Source organism: Coffea eugenioides, unplaced genomic scaffold (genome assembly GCF_003713205.1).
Source record: "Coffea eugenioides isolate CCC68of unplaced genomic scaffold, Ceug_1.0 ScVebR1_1424;HRSCAF=2271, whole genome shotgun sequence".
Taxonomy (NCBI): Eukaryota; Viridiplantae; Streptophyta; class Magnoliopsida; order Gentianales; family Rubiaceae; genus Coffea; species Coffea eugenioides.
Genome location: NW_020861826.1, coordinates 2,458 through 22,726, shown reverse-complemented (window position 1 = coordinate 22,726; position 20,269 = coordinate 2,458). Strand labels below are relative to the sequence as shown.

Genomic DNA, 20,269 nt, shown 5'->3' with positions numbered 1-20,269 from the left:
AAGGTATCCCATAACATGATTACAATGATATTTGCCTACTCGTAATTGCTTTTAAAGTATGGTGTAACTTGTTGCACGGTATAAATTTTACTACTTGTAATTGCTTTTAAAGTATGGCGAAAATTTTGATAACTTGTAAGATTTTGCCTAGACAACGTATGTGATGTACACCATGTTTATTGGAACGTATAGCATGTTAGTCATTAATAACATTTATATCAGATGTTTTTATTAGATGGTTATTTGTTCCAATTGTCTATGAAATTGACAATTAGTGCTTATGAGAATGCATTAAATTAGATAGATAGTTTACTTCAATGAATGGCCAGTACATACATACTTAGTGAATGTACAATCTGATTGAAATAATGTACACCATGTAACCGACCAAATACAATGTGTACAAATTTTTGAATATGCGGTTAGTTGTCCACATGCATACTGCAATTAGCCGTTGCAGCCACAACTTGTACTGACTTTTAGTAAATTTTTTTACTTGTATGAGTAGTACTGATTTGTCTGTAAACACTTTATACAGTGTGATGTATAAATACAATTAGTTTACGAAAATGTACATCATCTTAGGTATTAGTTATTTAAATGTATATATCTATAAAAGATAGTACAATGGTATGCATACCTTTGGAAATGTTATTGGTGTTTCGACCAACTTAGGCATCTCCTTACAAGCTGCAGTAGATGTGTAATATTACTTGTATGAGTAATACTAATTTGCCTATAAGTACCTTATACTGGGTAATCTAAAAGGTACAATCAGTTTATAAAAATGTACATCATGTTAGGTATTAGTTACTTGACTGTGTATATCTGTGAAAGGTACTGCAATGGTATCTATAACTTTGAAATGGTTATTAGCCTAGATAAGGTGTGTGATGTACACCATATTTATCAGAATGTACAATATGTTATTCATCAATACGATGCATAGAAATTGTTAAATATACAGTTATTTGTTCACATGCATATTGCAATTAGTCATCACAGCAATATGCATAGTGCAATGGTATGCATACATTTGGAATGGTTATTGATGTTTTGACCCACTTGTGCATCTCCTTGCAGGCTGCAGTGCGCGTGTAATTTTATCTAGGTGAATAATACTAATTTGCTTATAAACACCTTACACAGGGTGATCTATGAGGTACAATCAGTTTACAAAAATGTACATTATGTTAGATGTTAGTTACTTCAATGCGTATATCTATAAAAGGTAGTGCAATTGTATACATAAATTTGAAGCAGTTATTTAGCCATTTGATCAATTTGTACATCTTCCTATAGTAGATGTGTAATTTTACTTGTATGAATAGTCTTTGTTTGTCTGTGAGTATCTTACACAAGGTGATCTACGAGATACAATCAGTTTACAAAAATGTACATCATGTTAGGTGTTAGTTACTTGACTATGTATATATATAAAAGAGAGATTAGATATAACGCAGAAAAAAGTAATTACATGAGTTGGAATGTATTATACAAACTTTGGTATAGTTGATATTAAAATTTCTCTGTTGAGGGTACACGTTGTTAGTGGATATGGAGTAGTGCTATATGTTATGTACGCTTACATGGTCATAAATTTACAGAAGTTAGTCCATCGTTTAAATTTGTAATTGGTTGTTAGCCCTTACACACTGTCACATGCATACACATAATGTAAGAATGAATTTAATATATAGTTGTTAATTGGTTACATAGAGTTCATATAGGCATACAAATTGGGGTTTGATTAGCTATACTCTGTATATAATTGTTAACACATTATATCGTATTCACCTTATTTTGCAGCATGTCATGGGCAAAGATAGCGTCTTTTGACAAATTAATGGATATCAATCAATACTGGTGAAGCAAAGACATTAGGTATGTTTAGCCTATTTTACGATATGTTTAAGGAAATAAAGATTTTTATTTCACAAATTGGTGAAAATTAGTTACATTTGGGGTGTGTTTGTTTGAATGTAAAATGTTTTCCTGAAAATGTTTTCCAAATTTTCCTGTGTTTGGTAATCATTTCATCTTGGAAAAAGATTTATGCGGGGAATATATTTTACTTCACTTGGTGGAAAATAACTTCATCTTTTGACTTACTGAAGTTATTTTCCTTCATTAAAACGAGCGGCTCTTGCACTTCACAATAGAGCTCCCTACCCACATTCTAACAAAAACAAACAAAGCCTTTGCGGCTAAAGATACAGAGAGTGGGCAATGAAGATTGGAGAGACTTAGAAATCACCAACAATATGATCATTTCTGATGGCAGCCATCTCCAACTCTGGCAAGGTGCCTTGGGTGAGATTCTTATTTAGGGCTTTGTCTTGAATATATTTTTATTTTTTCCAAAAAAATCTGATAAAATCGGTTGTTCCAATCTAGGATTCTATCGATTTTTTTTTAATTTTGTTGCTATAATTCTTGAGAATTGTGGCACTAGTTTCACAGAGGAATTTGGATTTTTTTTTAAAGATGTTTCTTTTATCTTTAGTTTTCAGTTTTCTTTTTCTATAATTATATGAAGCTCTAGGAATTCTGGTAAAATTTATTGCTCCACTCCCATTTTCTGACGATTCTTATTGAGGTAAGGGCTTGAGCTTGCATGATTGTTTTTGTATCAATTGATTGATAGATTAAGAAACTTCAGTAGTTTTTTTGTAAATTATCAATCAATTGGTGTCCTTAGAGTTTGATTTTGTCTTTCTATTGAGAAATTTGTTGTTAAATGTATATGGCTGTTATTGATTTCTCTGAGCGATATGAATACTGAATGTTGGGATTTCTTGTCTAGAGAATTTAAATTTTAGGATTTATGTTTTGGGATTGGGGTAAAGGTTAAGTTGTTAAGACGTTCGCAAGGTGAGGTTCTCTAGTATCTTAAATATTCATTCAGTTGCGCATATACTCTTCTGGGATTAGGGAGAATAAAGAAGAGAAAAGAGAGAGCGTGTGTGTCGAAAGGTAAACAATAGAAAGGAATGAAATGCTCATCATTTTGAGTCAAATCAAAGAGTTTGTTTTCTTTTCTAATCATCTAGATACTTCTATTTTCCTTTCTTTATGGCCACTGTGTTAGTGCTTCATTTTTGCGCATCTTGCATATGTATTACTTATTTATTTTAAATTGTGAATGAAACAATCAAGTGAAGATTAAGTTTGTGTGCTAATATTATGTTACTCTGATGCTTTTTTCCCCTTGTTTTAATTTTGTAGAGACATACATAAATAGTGGATTATCCTAAAAGAGACTGCAATGGAATTTTGCCGGACTTGTGGGATGTTATTGCAATATGAATTGCCGCATATGGACCGCCCTGCCAGATTCTTTTGTCCAACATGCCCATATGTATGTCACATAGATAGTAAGGTAAGTCATTATAAATCCTTGTTGAGGGTTTATTTACTGGCTATTCACAATGTCCATTGTGTCATTGCTAAGTTATCAACGCATGTGGCAGGTTAAAATAAAAAGAAAGCATCAGTTAGTTAAGAAAGAACTAGATCCTATCACGTATTAAGATATTTATTTTTCCTGTTGTGTTTCAGCATCACCTTGGAGGTGATCTACAAGTGGAAAAAAGGAGGGCTGACTGAGTACCTTGCCACTTGCCTTGGCCTTGGGAATTTGTAGGTGCAGGCCAACTGGATTTGTTCAAAGCTCTGGTCACTAAATTTTTTCCTGTAAAACGTTCACATGAACATTGGTGACGTGTTGTATAGATGTTTCCTTTTGTATCCATGATTTACTACCTAGGCAACTGATATTTTTGGGACCATTTTCCATTTGGAGATGTGATTTTCCTTTTTGTTGAGCAATATTTTATATTTTGGCTTATATTTGCCTTTGTATGTATTGAATTGTTCCAGATTTTTGATCCAACTGAGGCCAACAACATTTAAAGCAGGGATTTGAATCACTCTAGGCTTGATTAGGGTGCTTGTATGTACCAATGGTTCTAACTCTGTACCATGAATAAGATTTTTGATTCTGGAGCTGAAATCTTGGTTTATATTCCAATATAGGATTCTCTGCATTTAGGTTCTTCTCCCTTTTCAAAGGAACAACATAATGACATGATACTATACCAATAAAGAATAGTGTTCAGCTAGGTTTTTGTTTGGTTTTTAACTCTTCTTTCCCAACCAATTCATTAGTATCATTAATAATTCCATTTAAGAATTCATGCTGTAATATGAATAAATATTTTATAGAAATGATAATATGATTATAATGGATAGAAACTAAAATTAACTTCTAACGAAATGAAAGTTTTAAGAGTAGAAAAATATTTGCAACATATCAACAAACATATTAGAAAATATTTTCATTGATAAACCAAACATTGGAAAATTATGAAAAAAGGAATTTGGAAAATATTTTCACTTAATAACCAAACACTGGAAAATTATGGAGAAAGAAGTGATTTTTCAGGAAAATGACTTCAATGGAAAATATTTTCCCTTGTCCCTAGGAAAATATTTTCCATTTTGATCCAACCAAACGGACCCTTAGTTACTTATAAGTTACATACACGCTGATTGAATAAAAATTTAATTAGTCATCTATCATTAATAGTCAAACTGATATGTATTGAACAAAGTAAATAGCCTTTACAATTTGCATGAGCAGTGGCAAGATGGCACGGAAAAGGATAAAAAAGAATCCAAATGAAAAGGAAGAAATATAAAAAGTGGGAACTATTGACCTTGCAGAACCAATCCCACCATTTATAATTAGAAAGAAAAAGAAGAAATCAACTTGAGAAGAAGAAATGGAGCAAGTGAAACTCAGTTAACAGCATTGTATAACTCTTTTAATTTATTTTTATAGATTTTTGTTAGCACAATATTTGTAAATTTTCAATTTCGATTTATACAAAATGTTATGTAGTGATAGGTAAGAATCCTTGTAGATATCATTGTAATCATCGTAGATTTTTGTTCAATTTGTAGATTTGTTTGAAGCATTGTATATATCCATTAGAATTGTTGTCCATAATGTTATAACTAGAGTATTCATTTGGTTTATTTTTATATGCATCACAGTTAATAAACTTAAGGATATTTGTTCAAAGATCAATTAAATGATAGAAGTATGCCAAAATTGATATTCCAACCACGTTTTTAAGGTTTTTAGTTTGGGGTTTGATAAAAACAGAAATGAGTGACACTATGATTGAGTGTAACAAATTTACTGATGGGCAATTACTACTTTTTGAGATTATAATATATTGACAACTAAAATTTTACCTAAAGCTACTATTTCCATAATAGTGGTATATGACTAGTTAAATTTGTGTTTAATCAACATGTATGTAACTTATAAATAACTAAATGTAACTAGTTTTCACCAATTTGTAAAACAAAAATTTTTATTTCCTAAAACATATCATAAAATGGACTAAACCGTTTGTAAGATGATAGCAACAAAAAGTCAATAAATACTAACATGGAGGTACAACATCGGGATGTTACTAATTAGCAATAGAAATTTTTTTTTACCAATTCATAGAATCGAAGTTACTACTTTGGATATATTGTAAAACAAATCGAGCTAACAATAAAAAAAATTAACAACAAATACTACTTAAATACTAACTAGATGTACAATACTGATAAATAGAATCTAAAATTAGCAATTTAACTTTTTTTCCTCTAGTACATTGTAAAATAGATTGAACATGTGATAATGCATTAAGAACTAAATGTAAGTACATTCTAGTGAGTGTTATGAGTCTAGCATAATGAAACTATCTAATTATCCAATATAATTTCTTTGCTCCACCAGCATTGATTGAAATCCATTGATTTGTCAAAGAAGCTATCTTTGCCCTTCACATGCTACAAAATAAGGAGAAAAAGATATAATGTGTTAACAATTACATACACGGTATAGCTAATCAAACCCCAATTTGTATGCTTATATGAACTCTATGTAACCAGCAAACAATTATATGGTAAATTCATTCTTACATTATGTATGTGTACGTGACAATGTGTAAGAGTTAACAACCAATTACAAATTTAAATAATAGACTAACTTTTTATAAATTTATGACCATGTAAGCATACATAACATATAGCACTACTCCGTACCTACTAACAACGTGTACACTTCACAAAAAAATACTAATAGCATTATACCAAAGTTTCTAAAATACATTCCAACTCAGGTGGCTACTTTTTATTGCACTATATCTAATCTCACTGTTACAGATATACATAGTCAAGTAACAAACACCTAACATGATGTACATTTTTATAAACTGATTGTACCTCATAGATCACCCCGTGTAAGATACTCACAGACAAACTAGTATTACTCATACAAGTAAAATTATGCATCAATTGTAGAGAGATGCACAAGTTGATCAAATGGCTAATAACCATTCCAAAGTTATGCATACCATTGCACTACCTTTCATAGATATACACAGTCAAGTAACTAACATCTAATATGATGTACATTTTTGTAAACTGATTGTACTGATAGATCATCCCATGTAATTTGCTTATAGACAAATTAGTATTAGTCATACAAATATAATTACACACCCACTGTAGCCTGCAAAGAGATGCACAGGTGGATTAAAGCACCAATAATCATTCCAAATGTATGCATACCATTGCACTATGCATGTGGTTGCGATATACATGTGGACAAATAACTGCAAATTAGCAATATCAATAAACAAAATCTAAAATTAGCAATTTAACCTTTCTTTCCCCTAGTACATTATAAAATAGATTGAACATGTGGTAATGCACTAAGAACTAAGTGTAAATATATTCTAATGAGTGTTATGAGTTTGGCAAAATAAAAAAAAAACTATCTAATTATCCAATCTAACTTCTTTGCTCTACCACCTTTGATTGATATCCATTAATTTGTGAAAAGAAGCTGTATTTATCCTTGGTATGCTGTAAAATAAATTGAACAAGATATAATGTATTACCAATTGCATGCAGGGTATAACATATTAGATCCCAATTTGTACGCTTATATCGATTCTATATAACCAGCGAACAACTATATAGTAAATTCATTGGGTTAATATCAGAAACCTCCCCTAAGGTTTCTTCTAATCACATCTAGTACCTCCCATGTTTTTGAAATCACACTTAGCACCCCTGGCAATAGGATGTGATAGGTTGTCCTAATCAAAAGGTGAGAAATTACCCAAAAACCACCAACACCAGGCAAAGTTTTAAGCGGGGAAATGCTGGAAAAAAATAATGAATAAGAAAAATTATTGGAAACCAGAAAATAACAAAAATGCCATTGTTTTGGCGCACAATTTGCCTATAAACACCTTACACGGGGTGATTTATGAGGTACAATCAGTTTACAAATATGTACACTATGTTAGATCTTAGTTACTTGATTATGTATATCTATAAAAGGTAGTGTAATGGTACGCATAATTTGGAATGGTTATTTAGCCCTTTGATCAATTTATGCATCTCCCTATAGTAGATGTGTAATTTTGCTTGTATGAGTAGTCCTTGCTTATTTATGAGTACTTTACAAGGGGTGATGTATGATGTACGATCAGTTTACAAAAATGTACATTATGTTAGATGTTAGTTACTTGACTGTGTATATCTATAAAAGGTAGTGCATGTATACGCATAAATTTCGAATGGTTATTTAGCCCTTTGATCAATTTGTGCATCTCCCTATAGTAGATATGTAATTTTACTTGTATGAGTAGTTCTTGCTTATCTGTGAGTACTTTACACAGGGTGATTTATGAGGTACAATCAGTTTACAAAAATATACATCACGTTAAGTGTTAGTTACTTGACTATGTATCCATGTAAAAGGGACCAAATTTGTCCTGATAATCACAAAATATTAGCTAACTTGTGGGAGCTAGATAATTATATGCTCAATTTTGAAGTTGTTACATTGCAGGGTGCTCTAAGGAGAGGAAAGCCTGGTAGAGGCATAGCTAACACGGGGATTGGCAGGGGCTGTGCTTTGGGTAATTAAGTTCAATCTGATCATCTGATCATGTACCAAAGTATATACGTTGCACATATTATTAACTTGTTTATCATGTCTTCTGTGATGTAGGATCAAGTACAAGGAAATATGCCAGTGGTTGTTTCAAGTCAGGGGAGTAATCCAAGTTTTCGCCAACAAGATGCAGCTGTCAATGTGCAAGTTAATTTGCAGGCTAGCACAAGCACTTCTACTAAGAGGGTAAGCATTATAATGTCATACATTGCTGCTGCAAAATTCAGAACTAGTGCACTATTGGAGTAATTTAAAGTTTTGCAGCAAAAAAGTTTAAATTTGTTCTTTTCTGATGCAGAGAGGAAGGTCTTCAATGAAAACCAATGCTGCTGTAAACAAGCAAGGTATAATTCCCTTTGTACCAAATGCTCAAGCTACTCTAAATGGTGGATCTCAAGCCGAAACTTCTGTTAGCATTAATACTGCTGCAATAGTGGCCTCTAACACTATAACCAGCAGTTTCTCTATGATGTTTTGAGAGTGCTAAAGGTTCCCCGCAATCCTTGCTTGTGGTATCTGAAGTAGTTTAGGTACTAGTCTTCTTAGCTCCCAGCAATACTGAAGCAATGTTAGCTTTTGTGGACAATTTTTTGATAAGTGGTGCAATGTGCATCTGATTTATATTTCCTGCCACTTATGGTGCTGTTTGACTAATCTTAGAACTACTTGTGTATAGTTTTGTGCATTGCAATCCTCACCATCTAAACAACTAGTTGTAGATGGTGTTTTTGTTCAGAATTGGATTGCAATATAAGGCTTACGTATCATGTTACTAGACTGATCCAATGTAGTATCATGGACTATGTAATTAGTGGAGAAGGGGCAGGGACGGTTACTGCTGTTAAAGGTAGTATAATTACTCGCTGTTATTCTAGTGTTACAACGTGTACAAATGATGTTACACCGTGTGCAAAATGCACACAAGCTTCCGGAGTGCAACCGTTCCGGCCCCAGGTCCATAATTAGTTATGCATCTCTATATCGCCAAAATCTCTGATAATTAGTTATAACATTCTTTTTATTACACTTTTACACCCTCAGCTTCTAAATTAATATCATATGCCTATTTATTTCTATTTTTATCTTCTAAAATTCACTAATCATTTTGGGCTTTGGGTAAAAGTGAAACAAAAATAAAGTCTCTCTCCTACAATTCATTTTTTACTACCATTTTCAAATAGAGGGGCTGACAAGAAACCAAAGTTGTCATTCCAGGGGTGCTAAGTGTGATTTCAAAAATATGGGGGGTGCTAGATGTGATTAGAAGAAACCTCAAGGGAGGTTTCTGATATTAACCCAAATTCATTTTCACATTATGTGTATGTACGTGATAGTATGTAAGGGCCAATAATTAATTGCAAATTTAAACAATAAGCTAACTTCTATAAATTTATGACCATGTAAGCATACACAAGTATTATGGGATACCTTACAACAAGTGTACCTTCTTGATGTTGTCAAGCCATCCTAGTCCTTGTTCAAGTAGTCTTTTTGGATGTTGAAGCTCATGACAAAACCATATGTATTGTAAAATTTATAAGCCTCATCTTCTGCATCAAACCCCATTCCTGTTTTAGGAATCCCATCCTCTGTCAACTTGTTGCTATCAACAACTGCATTTTCTGTCAATTACCACGTGTACATCAGTCATCACAATGTGAACCATTGCACTTACTCATTCCATCAACAAAAAGATTGCACATAAGTCATTAATTATGTACACGTTTGGCCCATTTCAACACATACACACTGCGATGAAGTCAACATAATTACTAACAATCTGTATAGCAATTTTAATATCATATTATGTGCCATGTAGACAACATTACTGATGAACCAACACCTAATTGCAAATTCAAAGAAACAACTAAGTTATGTAAATTTCTCGCCATGCGGTTATAAATTTTGATAGACATGTACTTATCAACTACCCTGATAGTTTTTGCTACGCAAGCCACCCCACTCAACCTCTTTTAGCCAAGATATATGTATACTATGCAACCAGATTTTAAAAGGTGAGAACTTTAATTCATCAATTGAGTCAAATTTACAAACACTTGGCATGCATAAGTTCCCTGTGCATATGTTCTTTAAGTTGGCTCTCAATGTATCTAATTTATGCTACCCATATGATTTCCTTGTTTAGGAGTTTTCGCCAGAATTTCAATTTCATTATTCATGTCACACTGTCTTAAACGAGTTGTACAAACAAAATCATGCAAGTAAATTCATCCCTCTTCTGTCGCAAAACAAGCCAAATAGTGCAATGAGTTTGCAATATTCTTACCTTTGGGGTTTAGTCCAATTCGATTGAGTCTATCCCTGCTTTAGATCTCACCAACTTCCGTCTTGTTGCAGCCTTCATGAAAATTTTTTGTCCCGCAACAGTTACTTCTGCAACACTATACACTTTCTCCAAAAACCTCTCATCTGAAACTTCCCAATTTGGGGTAGGGATATTATTTTGCTGATACTCTGGAATTGTGAATGAATGTTCACAAGATATGTTTTTGGAGGGAGACCAAAATTCTATTTCATTTGAAAATTTCAGATGAAGAGTCGTGCCTCATTAATTTGAGCGGAAATTTTTGGAACGGAACAACTGAGGTATTTTAACGGAGCCCGTTAGCCCCTCAGATGTTTTTTTATTTCTTTTCCTACTCACTCACTAAAACAACGTCGTTTTCCTTTGTTGTTGCTCCCATTATACGTGGCCTATTGCAGTCCTCTCCTTTTTTTTTGTGAGAGGACCGCTCAGGGACGGTCCTCAGACCGTCCCTGCCCCGTATCCTGATTACTTCCACGTTTGCAGTCAATTGTGCCAACTTAACTCATTGGAACATGATTTGTATTTAGGGATAATTTTAGAAACCTCCCCTGAGGTTTCTGACACTTTCACTGACATCCCCTGAGGTTCTCAAAATTTCACTTACCTCCCTTGCTTTTGATTTTGTGGTAACAATCCAGTCCAAATCAGATTAAAATATTATTTTCATGTGTGAGAAGGTATTTTTATTCCATAGCTACCCTTTGCAGAAGTTGTATTAGTAGAAGATTCAAAGAAGAATAAATGATTTGGACTAATTAGTAAAGTTGAGGGGGGGTAAGTGCAATACAAAAAATTGCATGCACCAGATGTGCCATGCAACAGTTATTTGGTAGATTTTGCAACGGCTAGCTGCAAATTGCAACGGCCAGAAGGTTTGCTGTTTCAGTAGCAATAGCATATAAAGCAAAGCAACTTAACTACCTCTGAGGTTTCAAGCTATTAACATTCTTTGCTACTAATTTGGAGTGATAACAAGTGCATTTGCTGTGCTACAATTAGAGCTCTGAGTAAAAAGTTTTAGCTGCAACCATGGCCTCTTCAAGCCATAGGGGAGAATCATGGAATTCACCTACATCTTTCTCCATTAAAAACAGGTTTTGCCGCTGTAATCGCAAAGCAACCGTAATGATATCAGAGAGTGAAAGGAATCCAGACAAGTTGTATTTCTATTGAGAAATTTCCAACTTTGTGATGAATTTTAAAAAAATCTACAAAAGGGGTGATTTTGGGTTTAATTTCCGTCAGGGGGGTCTTCGCATTTGTGAATTTCACAAATGCGAGCTTACAAGAGCTCGCATTCGTGGAATGCGAGCTCTGGTTATTGAGCTCGCATTCCACGAATGCGAGCTCTTCTCAATTTTTTTTTTCCTTTTTTAAGAGCTAGGGAATTATTTCTAGGAAGCAAATGCGAGCTCTTATCTTTTTTATTTTGGTATTTTTTGAGAGGTAGGGAATTATTTGCAGAAAGCTTCTAATTTTTGTTTTAAAAAATGTTGCAAATATTTAAAATTTTGCAAATAGCTCGCATTTGTTAAATTTGACCTGCAAAAATTGTATTTAACTTTTTTGTTAGATTTCGCATTTATAAGTATGACTTGTAGAAAATTAGATTCAAATTTAGATGTATTAGGGTTTTAAAAATATTATATAAGTGATAAAAATTTTATAAATTGTAAAAATAAAATCAAACTGCTTGGATAATTAAATGTTATATTTGAATAAGAAATAATACAATAATCATAATAATGATAATACAATAATATTGGTGTAATAAAACTGCCATTAATTTAAATATTTACTTATAATGCCCAAAGAGCCTAATTACCAATTTTTTCTTCTCGCGCTCAAATATAACATTAACCCGCATGCGAGCTAACCTTGAAATAGAAAAAACACAGAATCCCGCTTGCGGGTTTCAACGTTATTCTGCGCTTCGTGTGTTTGCTTTTGTTTTGCTTTTGTCTTTTTTTTTCGAAATGGAGGGTTGGCGGTGGAGCTTAGTAGTACGAGCTCGCATTCTGAGAATTAGCAATTATGCTAATGTATTGCATACACATACTATAAGTGATCTTATATGTATCTTGTTATTTCCTCTTGTCAAATCACACCAGGCACAAAAAATGTGCCCTAAATATTGCACGCATCCATTGGCGCCTTAACTCCCAAAATGACTGGATTAATTCATGTATCAGGAATCAAGTTTCTATTAATGTTGTTAAGGCTTAATTAATCATATCAGAGCCATTATGTAACTAAACGGTAGTAATTAACCCCACTACTTGGATATAATCTGTAATTTTGGCCCTGATGAAAAGGTCAGAAAACAGGGCCCAATTTTTTATCAAGGGAGGTAAGTGAAATTTTGGAGAACCTCAGGGATGTCAGTAAAAGTGTCAGAAACATCAGGGAGGTTTTCTGAAAATTATCCTTGTATTTATCACTCAATGACAAACCGTACTATCCTAAATTTGACTTTTGCCAAAAGGCGTATCGGCCTAGTCCAATTTTTTATTCGAATCGTGCTTAAAAATGAAGTTTCTCCTGCTACCTAACTAGCTAGATATAATCAATTTCTCTTGCAAAAAAAAAAAAAGACATAAAATTCAAGATTATCAATTTCTCCCACAAAAAATTAGTTACAATTATAGGTAGAGATTTATATTACTGCAACGATGTCTGCCCTTTCACGCTGAAGATCCTTTGAACTATCTGATAGACTTAGAAAGATGGGTGCTCCGATCCTGACATGAAGGAAAACATCCAGACGCTTAGATTCCTAATAGGCATCTTGAGGCCCTTTCTCAGGTTTTTGTTCGAGTGGCCCCTTGAACACCAAGAAATGGAGGTGCTGGCGAAGCATATGGTCAGTGTGGTCCAAGACGTGAGTCGCTCCTTTGAGCCCTGGCCAATACCACGATGGAAGCAAGTGGAGGATGTATCAACCAGAAATGAGAAACTTGTTTCTTCCAATTTGAAAACTTTGAAGGGTTTGAAGAAACATATTGCCCGCATTGTCACACTGTACATCTCTTGTCCATATGTTATGCACAGTACGAGGTACGGAGATGAACATCTGAAACGTTACTTCAATTCTCTCTTACAGAATCTGAAGGATATCAGTATCATCAGTAAATCCCAAAGAATTATCAGCCAGTGGGAAAAACTTGCAGTAGTCGAAGAGAGGCTAAAATATTTGAAAACTTTTCTCTGCCTTATTTTTGTGCCGTTTAAGCCGGGAAATTTCGTGGCTATTGCTGAGGAGCTTGCTGTGGAAATCTCATATACACTTTTCCTCTGTTTTGTGGATGATGAGTTCGTCGCCCATGAGCATACGATGGATTATATTCTTCCTGATTTGCTAAGAAAGTTTAATTCTCTTCTTCTACAGCTGAAGGAGGTTTCTGGTGGAGGATCTAGTGCAATAAGACTAGCAGATGATCATGTTCTGGGATTCGTTGACTTTCTCATTTCTAAACTAGTGCTTCTGTCAACCAAGTCTAGGTTCACGGATGAGGTAAAAGTTCAACTTCAGACCCTGGCTGACGAGCTAAGGTTTATTAGGAGCAGTCTCATGGATATGCTATTGCAGAATCCCATTCAAGGATTAGAATCTCTTAATATCTCGATAGCAACTTTGATCGTGGACACTGGATTCTTTGTCTACTTTTGTCCTGATAAAACGGAGGATGAAGAATTAATAATGACCAATTATTGGAGTCTCGGCCTTCATGATTCGCTTGAAACTGTTCAAAATGTCCAGCAACAAGCAGCTGATTTGTTTAAGAAATACTTGCCTCTGTCATTGCAATCTAATTGCCCCAGCAGCAACGAATTGGAATTCGTTGATTTCCTCATAAACAAACTAAAAGAGGTAATGCTTTCTGGGGAAGCTTCCATTTATCCATTGAAGCATCAAATGGAAATGGTGAATGAGGAAATGGTAACCTTGAGAAATTGCTTGAGTGGAGTTGCAGGGCTGATGGGGAACTCACAAATAGGATTTCTCTTGACACGGTTTAAGCATGCAGCCTACCAAGCCAAATACGTCCTCAATTCATTGATGGCCGGTGAAGGATCGCTCTGGCTTCATAAGTTGGGCAGCTTTGTCATCACCAACGATATCAAGATACTACAGAAAGAGGTGAAAACCACTTGGAAGATGAATTTGGACAGTGGCGTCCATAGCGTTTCCAAGGCTTCTACTCATGCTTCAACACAAATTCATCAACCCCCATCTATTAATGTACCTGGCTGTTCCAAGGATGGGATGCAAATCAAAATAGAGGAAGATGCTAATAAACTTGTGGGCAGGAAAGATGCAGTAGCAGAAATAGTTGGGCTACTTACTGAAGGATCAAGCCACCTAAAGATTCTCTCTATTGTGGGCATGCCAGGACTAGGTAAGACTACTTTGGCCAATGCTGTGTGTAAGCATCCTTTTGTTGATACGTGCTTTGAGGTTCGTGCATGGGGTAGCTTATCCCAAGTTTACCAGAAAGAGACCTTGCTGTCCAGTATAGTAGATCAAGTGCATGCCAATCCAAGCCACGACATCAGTGGAGAAGATGTTGGTCAAATGCTTTACCAAAGTTTAAAGCGTAGAAGGTACCTGATTGTGTTAGATAATATATGGGATATAGAGACCTGGAGTGGTTTATGTTCAATTTTCCCTGATGACAAGAATGGGAGTAGAATTTTATTTACTACTCGAAGCCATGGTGTTGCAGCACAAGCCAATAGTTTTCCTTATGCTCTTCGTCTACTCTCCAGTGAAGAGAGCTGTGAATTGCTATGGCTAAAGCTGTTTAATGGAGAAACTTGTCCTCGGGAATTGTCAAGTATCTCAAAGCGCATTGCCTGCAGTTGTAAAGGGCTACCACTTGCAGTGGTTCTGATAGCGGGAGCTCTGAACAGGACAAAGAAAGAAAAAAAATCTTGGGAAAAGGTTGCTAGAACCTTCATCAGGTCGCGAAGCATACAGGAACAAATCTGGGACATCTTAGACGGAAGCTACAAGCTTTTACCAGATCACTTGAAACCATGTTTCTGGTATTTGGGAACATTTCCACGGGGCACAACAATTTCTGTATCCAAACTGATAAGGTTGTGGATTTCTGAAGGATTTATACATCAGCCAAATTCGGGCCAGAAGAGCTTAATTCAGGAGGCAGAGAGTTACTTGAATGATCTAATTGATAGAAGCCTCGTACTGGTTACCAGAAAAAGTTCCAAAGGAGGAGTCAAAGAATGTCGTGTTCATGATGTACTACGAGAATTTTGCTCAGCAATACTCAAGCAAGAAAGATATGAAATGCAAGAACACATATTTCCCGGTGGAATTTCAGTTCTTTATGGTGATTTTAGAAGGCCTGAGCAGAATCTTCTAAGCATTTTTCCTACAACCAAGGAGCCACAGATCAGTTCTTTGATGTATTATGATATGACCGATATAGAAAAAGAATCCGGAGATAGAGAGGATCTGCCTAAACAGAAGGAGTTGAGGGATTTGCCTCCTCGAATTGGAGATACTAGTCTCCGTAAACGGGTGATATTCACCGATTTGAGTCCCATTGGTAGAGTTTATCTCACAGAACAGGTGCCAGCGACAGGGGGTGGAATTACCCGACAGGGACGATTACATTATGGTTCTGTTCACAAGTATAAATACCTCAGGGTCTTGGATTTGGCAAATGTCCTATTCCGAAATAGTGCCGACACTTCTGATCTTGTCAAGATAGCTGAGCTGGTTTATCTGAGATATTTAGCTATTAAAATTCGCACAAATAGAATCCCCTCAGAAATAGGCAATCTCCGAAACTTAGAAACTTTTCATCTCAGTGGAGCAATTGGTAGAGTCACGTTACCAGAGGCTGTTTGGAAACTGGTATGCTTGCGGGATGTTATAATGGATCATTGTTTCTTCAGTTTCCAACACTGCAGTCAAGAATTTTTTGAGGATTCTACCCAGTTGGATAACTTAAAATCACTGTCCACGATTTATATATGGCATGGAAATGTTGAGAAGTTGGCGAGGATGCTACCCAGTGTTCAGAAGCTAGGATGTATATTTTCGAATTCTTGGCAAGAATGTTGTGAAGCCAGCAATCCCTTTAAAATATTGGAGTGCTTGCGTGAGCTTCAATCACTCAAGATGTCCTTCCATGTTAGGGCGCCATATCCTTTTAAGTTTACGTTCCCTTCAAATCTGAAAAAGTTGACAATATCAAATGCTCGCCTACCATGGGATGAAATTTCAGTCATTGGTCAGCTACCCAACCTTGAGGTTCTGAAATTACTCAGCAAGGCATTTGAGGGCCAGCAATGGGACATGAGAGAAGGTGAATTCCAGAAACTGAAGTTCTTGAAACTGGACTCTCTGGATATTGTACAATGGAGTGCCTCTGGCGAGCACCTGCCCTGCCTTGAGCAACTTGTGGTGCTAAGCTGTCAGCAACTCGAGGAGATCCCTTCTTGTTTTGGAGAAATTTCAACTCTACAGTTGATTGAGTTGAAATGGTGCAGCGCTTCAGCCAAGGATTCTGTCAAGCAAATTCTAGATGACCAGCGTGATTATGGCAATCATCAGCTCAATGTCACCGTTGTCGGTTCCCAATGTGGTATACCATAACCTTCTTCTTGGTTGATGCAGATAGCACATACTCTCACATGTACTGTTGCTTCCTTTGTTGTAAAGTGCCTCCTGGTTGAAAGATGTATATATGCTTCTTTACTGAACTAACTTGTTTGACGAACATGACTCCATGAAATTCACACACTGATTTGGATCTGTTTAACAACTAGCAGAATTTGAATGTGTTTGAGAAAAATCAAATACTATTTGCAAAATGAATTATATTCTGATCAACAACGGCAGCCACTACCTACTAATTTTATGAGCGGTGAATAATTGAAGTCACACGTGATGGTGTACTTGTTTGCTGGAGACAAATGGACTGGCCAGCCCAAAATGTTAATGTAAGAAGGGGTGCCATCACTTAAGAGGAGATTGGAACAAAATCATCAGCAAAAACCAAAGCTTAAGGAGAATATAATCTTTTGAAGTAAGCTTTTTGTCAAAATTAATCTATCATGAACTATATAAAACCCAGGTAAAAATATCTTAGAATTCTTAACAAGTCAACTACAGGCATATGATTAGGATTTTGTCACCTTGAGCAGGCCAACGTTTAGTTTGATTAGTGAAGCCAAAATGTATTAAGAAACACTGGAAGCAAAATGAAATGAGTAATGGAAACTACTATGTTGTATTCTAAGCAACAGAATGCTGATTGCTGAAAGTAAAAACTTGTATTCTCACAAAAGTTTCTGCAAACTAGAACATTGTTCATTGACAACTGTATCATTAATTTCAAGCAAATGAAACGATCCTTATTCCACATGTTGAAACTGCTCAGGTTTACTTAAGCTCAGTCAGCTCTGTCAACTCATCTCATGCTACAATTCCTTCTTTTTGAATTGATATGCAGTCAATTTATCACTCTATCATCGGCAGGTAGTCAATTTATGTAAGAAAAATGATCTAGACTTTACAATACTTCAGCAAAAGTCAAAGAATAACTGCAGAAAATTCGAAGAACTCCCTTTTAAGTTTTTGTTGACCCGTTCCAAGCGTAGATTAGCAACATGGTATTTGTAGAATTGATAGCGTGCATGCTTATAGCATGAAAATTTCCATTCAAACAAGAAAATCAGGCAGTTTTAAACCAGCTAAGTCATGTCGAGATAATGCAAAAAGACAGGATTTTTGTGCTTTCCTTCATGTAAGAATGTGGATACATTCTTAAGTTTATCTTGGTATGACTGGTAATACCACTCACAGTAGAGAGATGTAAAAGTATTGCTATAAATTGGACGTATAACACAACATAGATCACCATCTGTATTCTATTCCTTTGCACTTTCTGCTTCAGCTGAAAATTTTAGCTGCAGGCTACCCAAATTTCTGTACAATTTCGAAGTCAAATGCCTAGCTGAGAATAACATGTGATATGAAGTGACCACATAAAAACATTGATTGGTCTAAGAACTGTGTGCACGGAAATTCAAGAATACCTTTATCAGCATACTCAGAAACCATGAAGTGGCATAGGAATTTGAGATTATGGTGACTACCATAGATTACAATAGAGATTTGAAGTTAATTCCTCTATCATGGGATTACCAGTGTCTTAAGCTGACCAACTCTATATCGAATATAAGGGTCCCCAATGTTGATCCTTCTCCATTGGCAAGATAAGTTGGATTGCAAATGGTAGTAAAGAGCCTCTGCCTATCTAAAAACTGTACACCAGAATTAAGGCAGAAATTTGATGAAAAAAATTAATTCAAAAGTTGTAGTATGTAAAGGAGACATAAGATGAGATAGAAAAGAAGCTTAATTAAGGTCAACTTGGCTACAAAATATGTTCCATTTTACCTTGGATGTCACTTAAAACTTGCCAATGCAACTTCTTGTTCAGACAAAATCTAAGTTAAAATTCTGATATTTAGTCTCATAGAAACAGAAGACCTTCACTGTATCTTCTAGTTAAAGATCATTTACACGAACAAACTTAATGGATTATGTTGCGACACATATAGGTGCAATATTGCCTCGTCTAAACCTCCACTTCTCCCAAGCTGGGAAAAGCTAATGCATTGATTGGTGAAATTATCCAGACATGGATCTTTAGAAATCAGAACATGCCAGGACTTTCTTGGAAGGAAAATGCACGTGTCTCACATTACTCATGAAAAAAAGCTTCTAAACTCATTCTCACTTGTCAGTTTTCCACTGCCTATATGGATAGAGTGGGGAGAGAAAAAAGAGAATACCACATCCTAAAGATAGATCAGTGATAACTCAAATCCTCAAAGCTTCATAAGCAGCAAGAATTTTTTCTCAAGCTGTTTAACCATTCACTTATGAAAAGAAGCGTCTAAACTCATTCTCGCTTGTCAGTTTTCCACTGCCTATATGGATAGAAGCGGAGAGAAAAAAGAGAGTACCACATCCTAAAGAGAGATCAATGATAATTCAAATTCTCAAAGCTTCATAAGTAACATGCATCTTTTCTCAAGCTGTTAAACCATTCACTCTCTTCTGATTTTTTTGAGGTTTTGATTCATTTCTACCCACGGTGTAAGTGTGCATATAGGGTGCACAACATGCGCAGTTTCAAATCTCCGGTATATTTTGACAGAGCAAATGTGTGTAAGGGCAAGGTGTAGAATATGTATGATGGAGGAAGTTTGTGTAAAATGCTGAGATGATGCACCTAAGATTCAACTTCTTAAGTTATGAAATGAGCTCTGGGTTTTGAATTTTTAAGTCCTGCAGAGTTTTACGTAACTTAATTGCCTGACCTGACAGTAATAGAGTTTAAAATATGAACTTGTAGCTTGTATTGTTGGCACTACATCTACATGCACCCTTATGTTAGCTTTAGGCTTTAGGCTTTAGGCACACTACATGCAGAACCCTCTTACCCTCGTGTTAGCATTGAGGTTTAGGCAAATGGAGAACGTTCATCTGTTCTAATAGAATGAGATTGTTTATCATCATAGTTAATAAATGCTTGCAACGGTCTCCTCATTTCCTTGAAGTTCCATTGCTTAGGGCCTTAACCTTTATTTTCTTGCTCACTCACTTGGTCATTACAATATTTTCTGAATAAGGCTCAGCATACAACCTGTGTCTTTCTTCTAATCAAACTTTCTCCTACTCTCTAGACACCTGTAATGTTATCACCATTTCTCTCCTTCAACGGTTCTCAGAGAGAAAAGGGGAAAGAAGGTAGAAGACCAAAAAGAAAAAGGAAAAAAAATGGGAGAAGTCCAATAACTAAACTAGAGAAAAAATCTCCCTCCCTCCACAGTCACATAGCATCAAGCCAAACAGT

The 20,269-nt window shown here is 35.3% G+C and overlaps 1 protein-coding gene across 1 annotated transcript; it reads left to right on the top strand.

Moving 5' to 3' along the window:
- Positions 1 to 13,206: 13,206 nt before the first annotated feature.
- LOC113755333 (putative late blight resistance protein homolog R1B-14) lies at positions 13,207 to 16,995 on the top strand. The gene has a single exon (XM_027299365.1). It carries the CDS (start codon positions 13,207 to 13,209, stop codon positions 16,993 to 16,995), a length of 3,789 nt encoding a protein of 1,262 aa, XP_027155166.1.
- Positions 16,996 to 20,269: the final 3,274 nt, after the last annotated feature.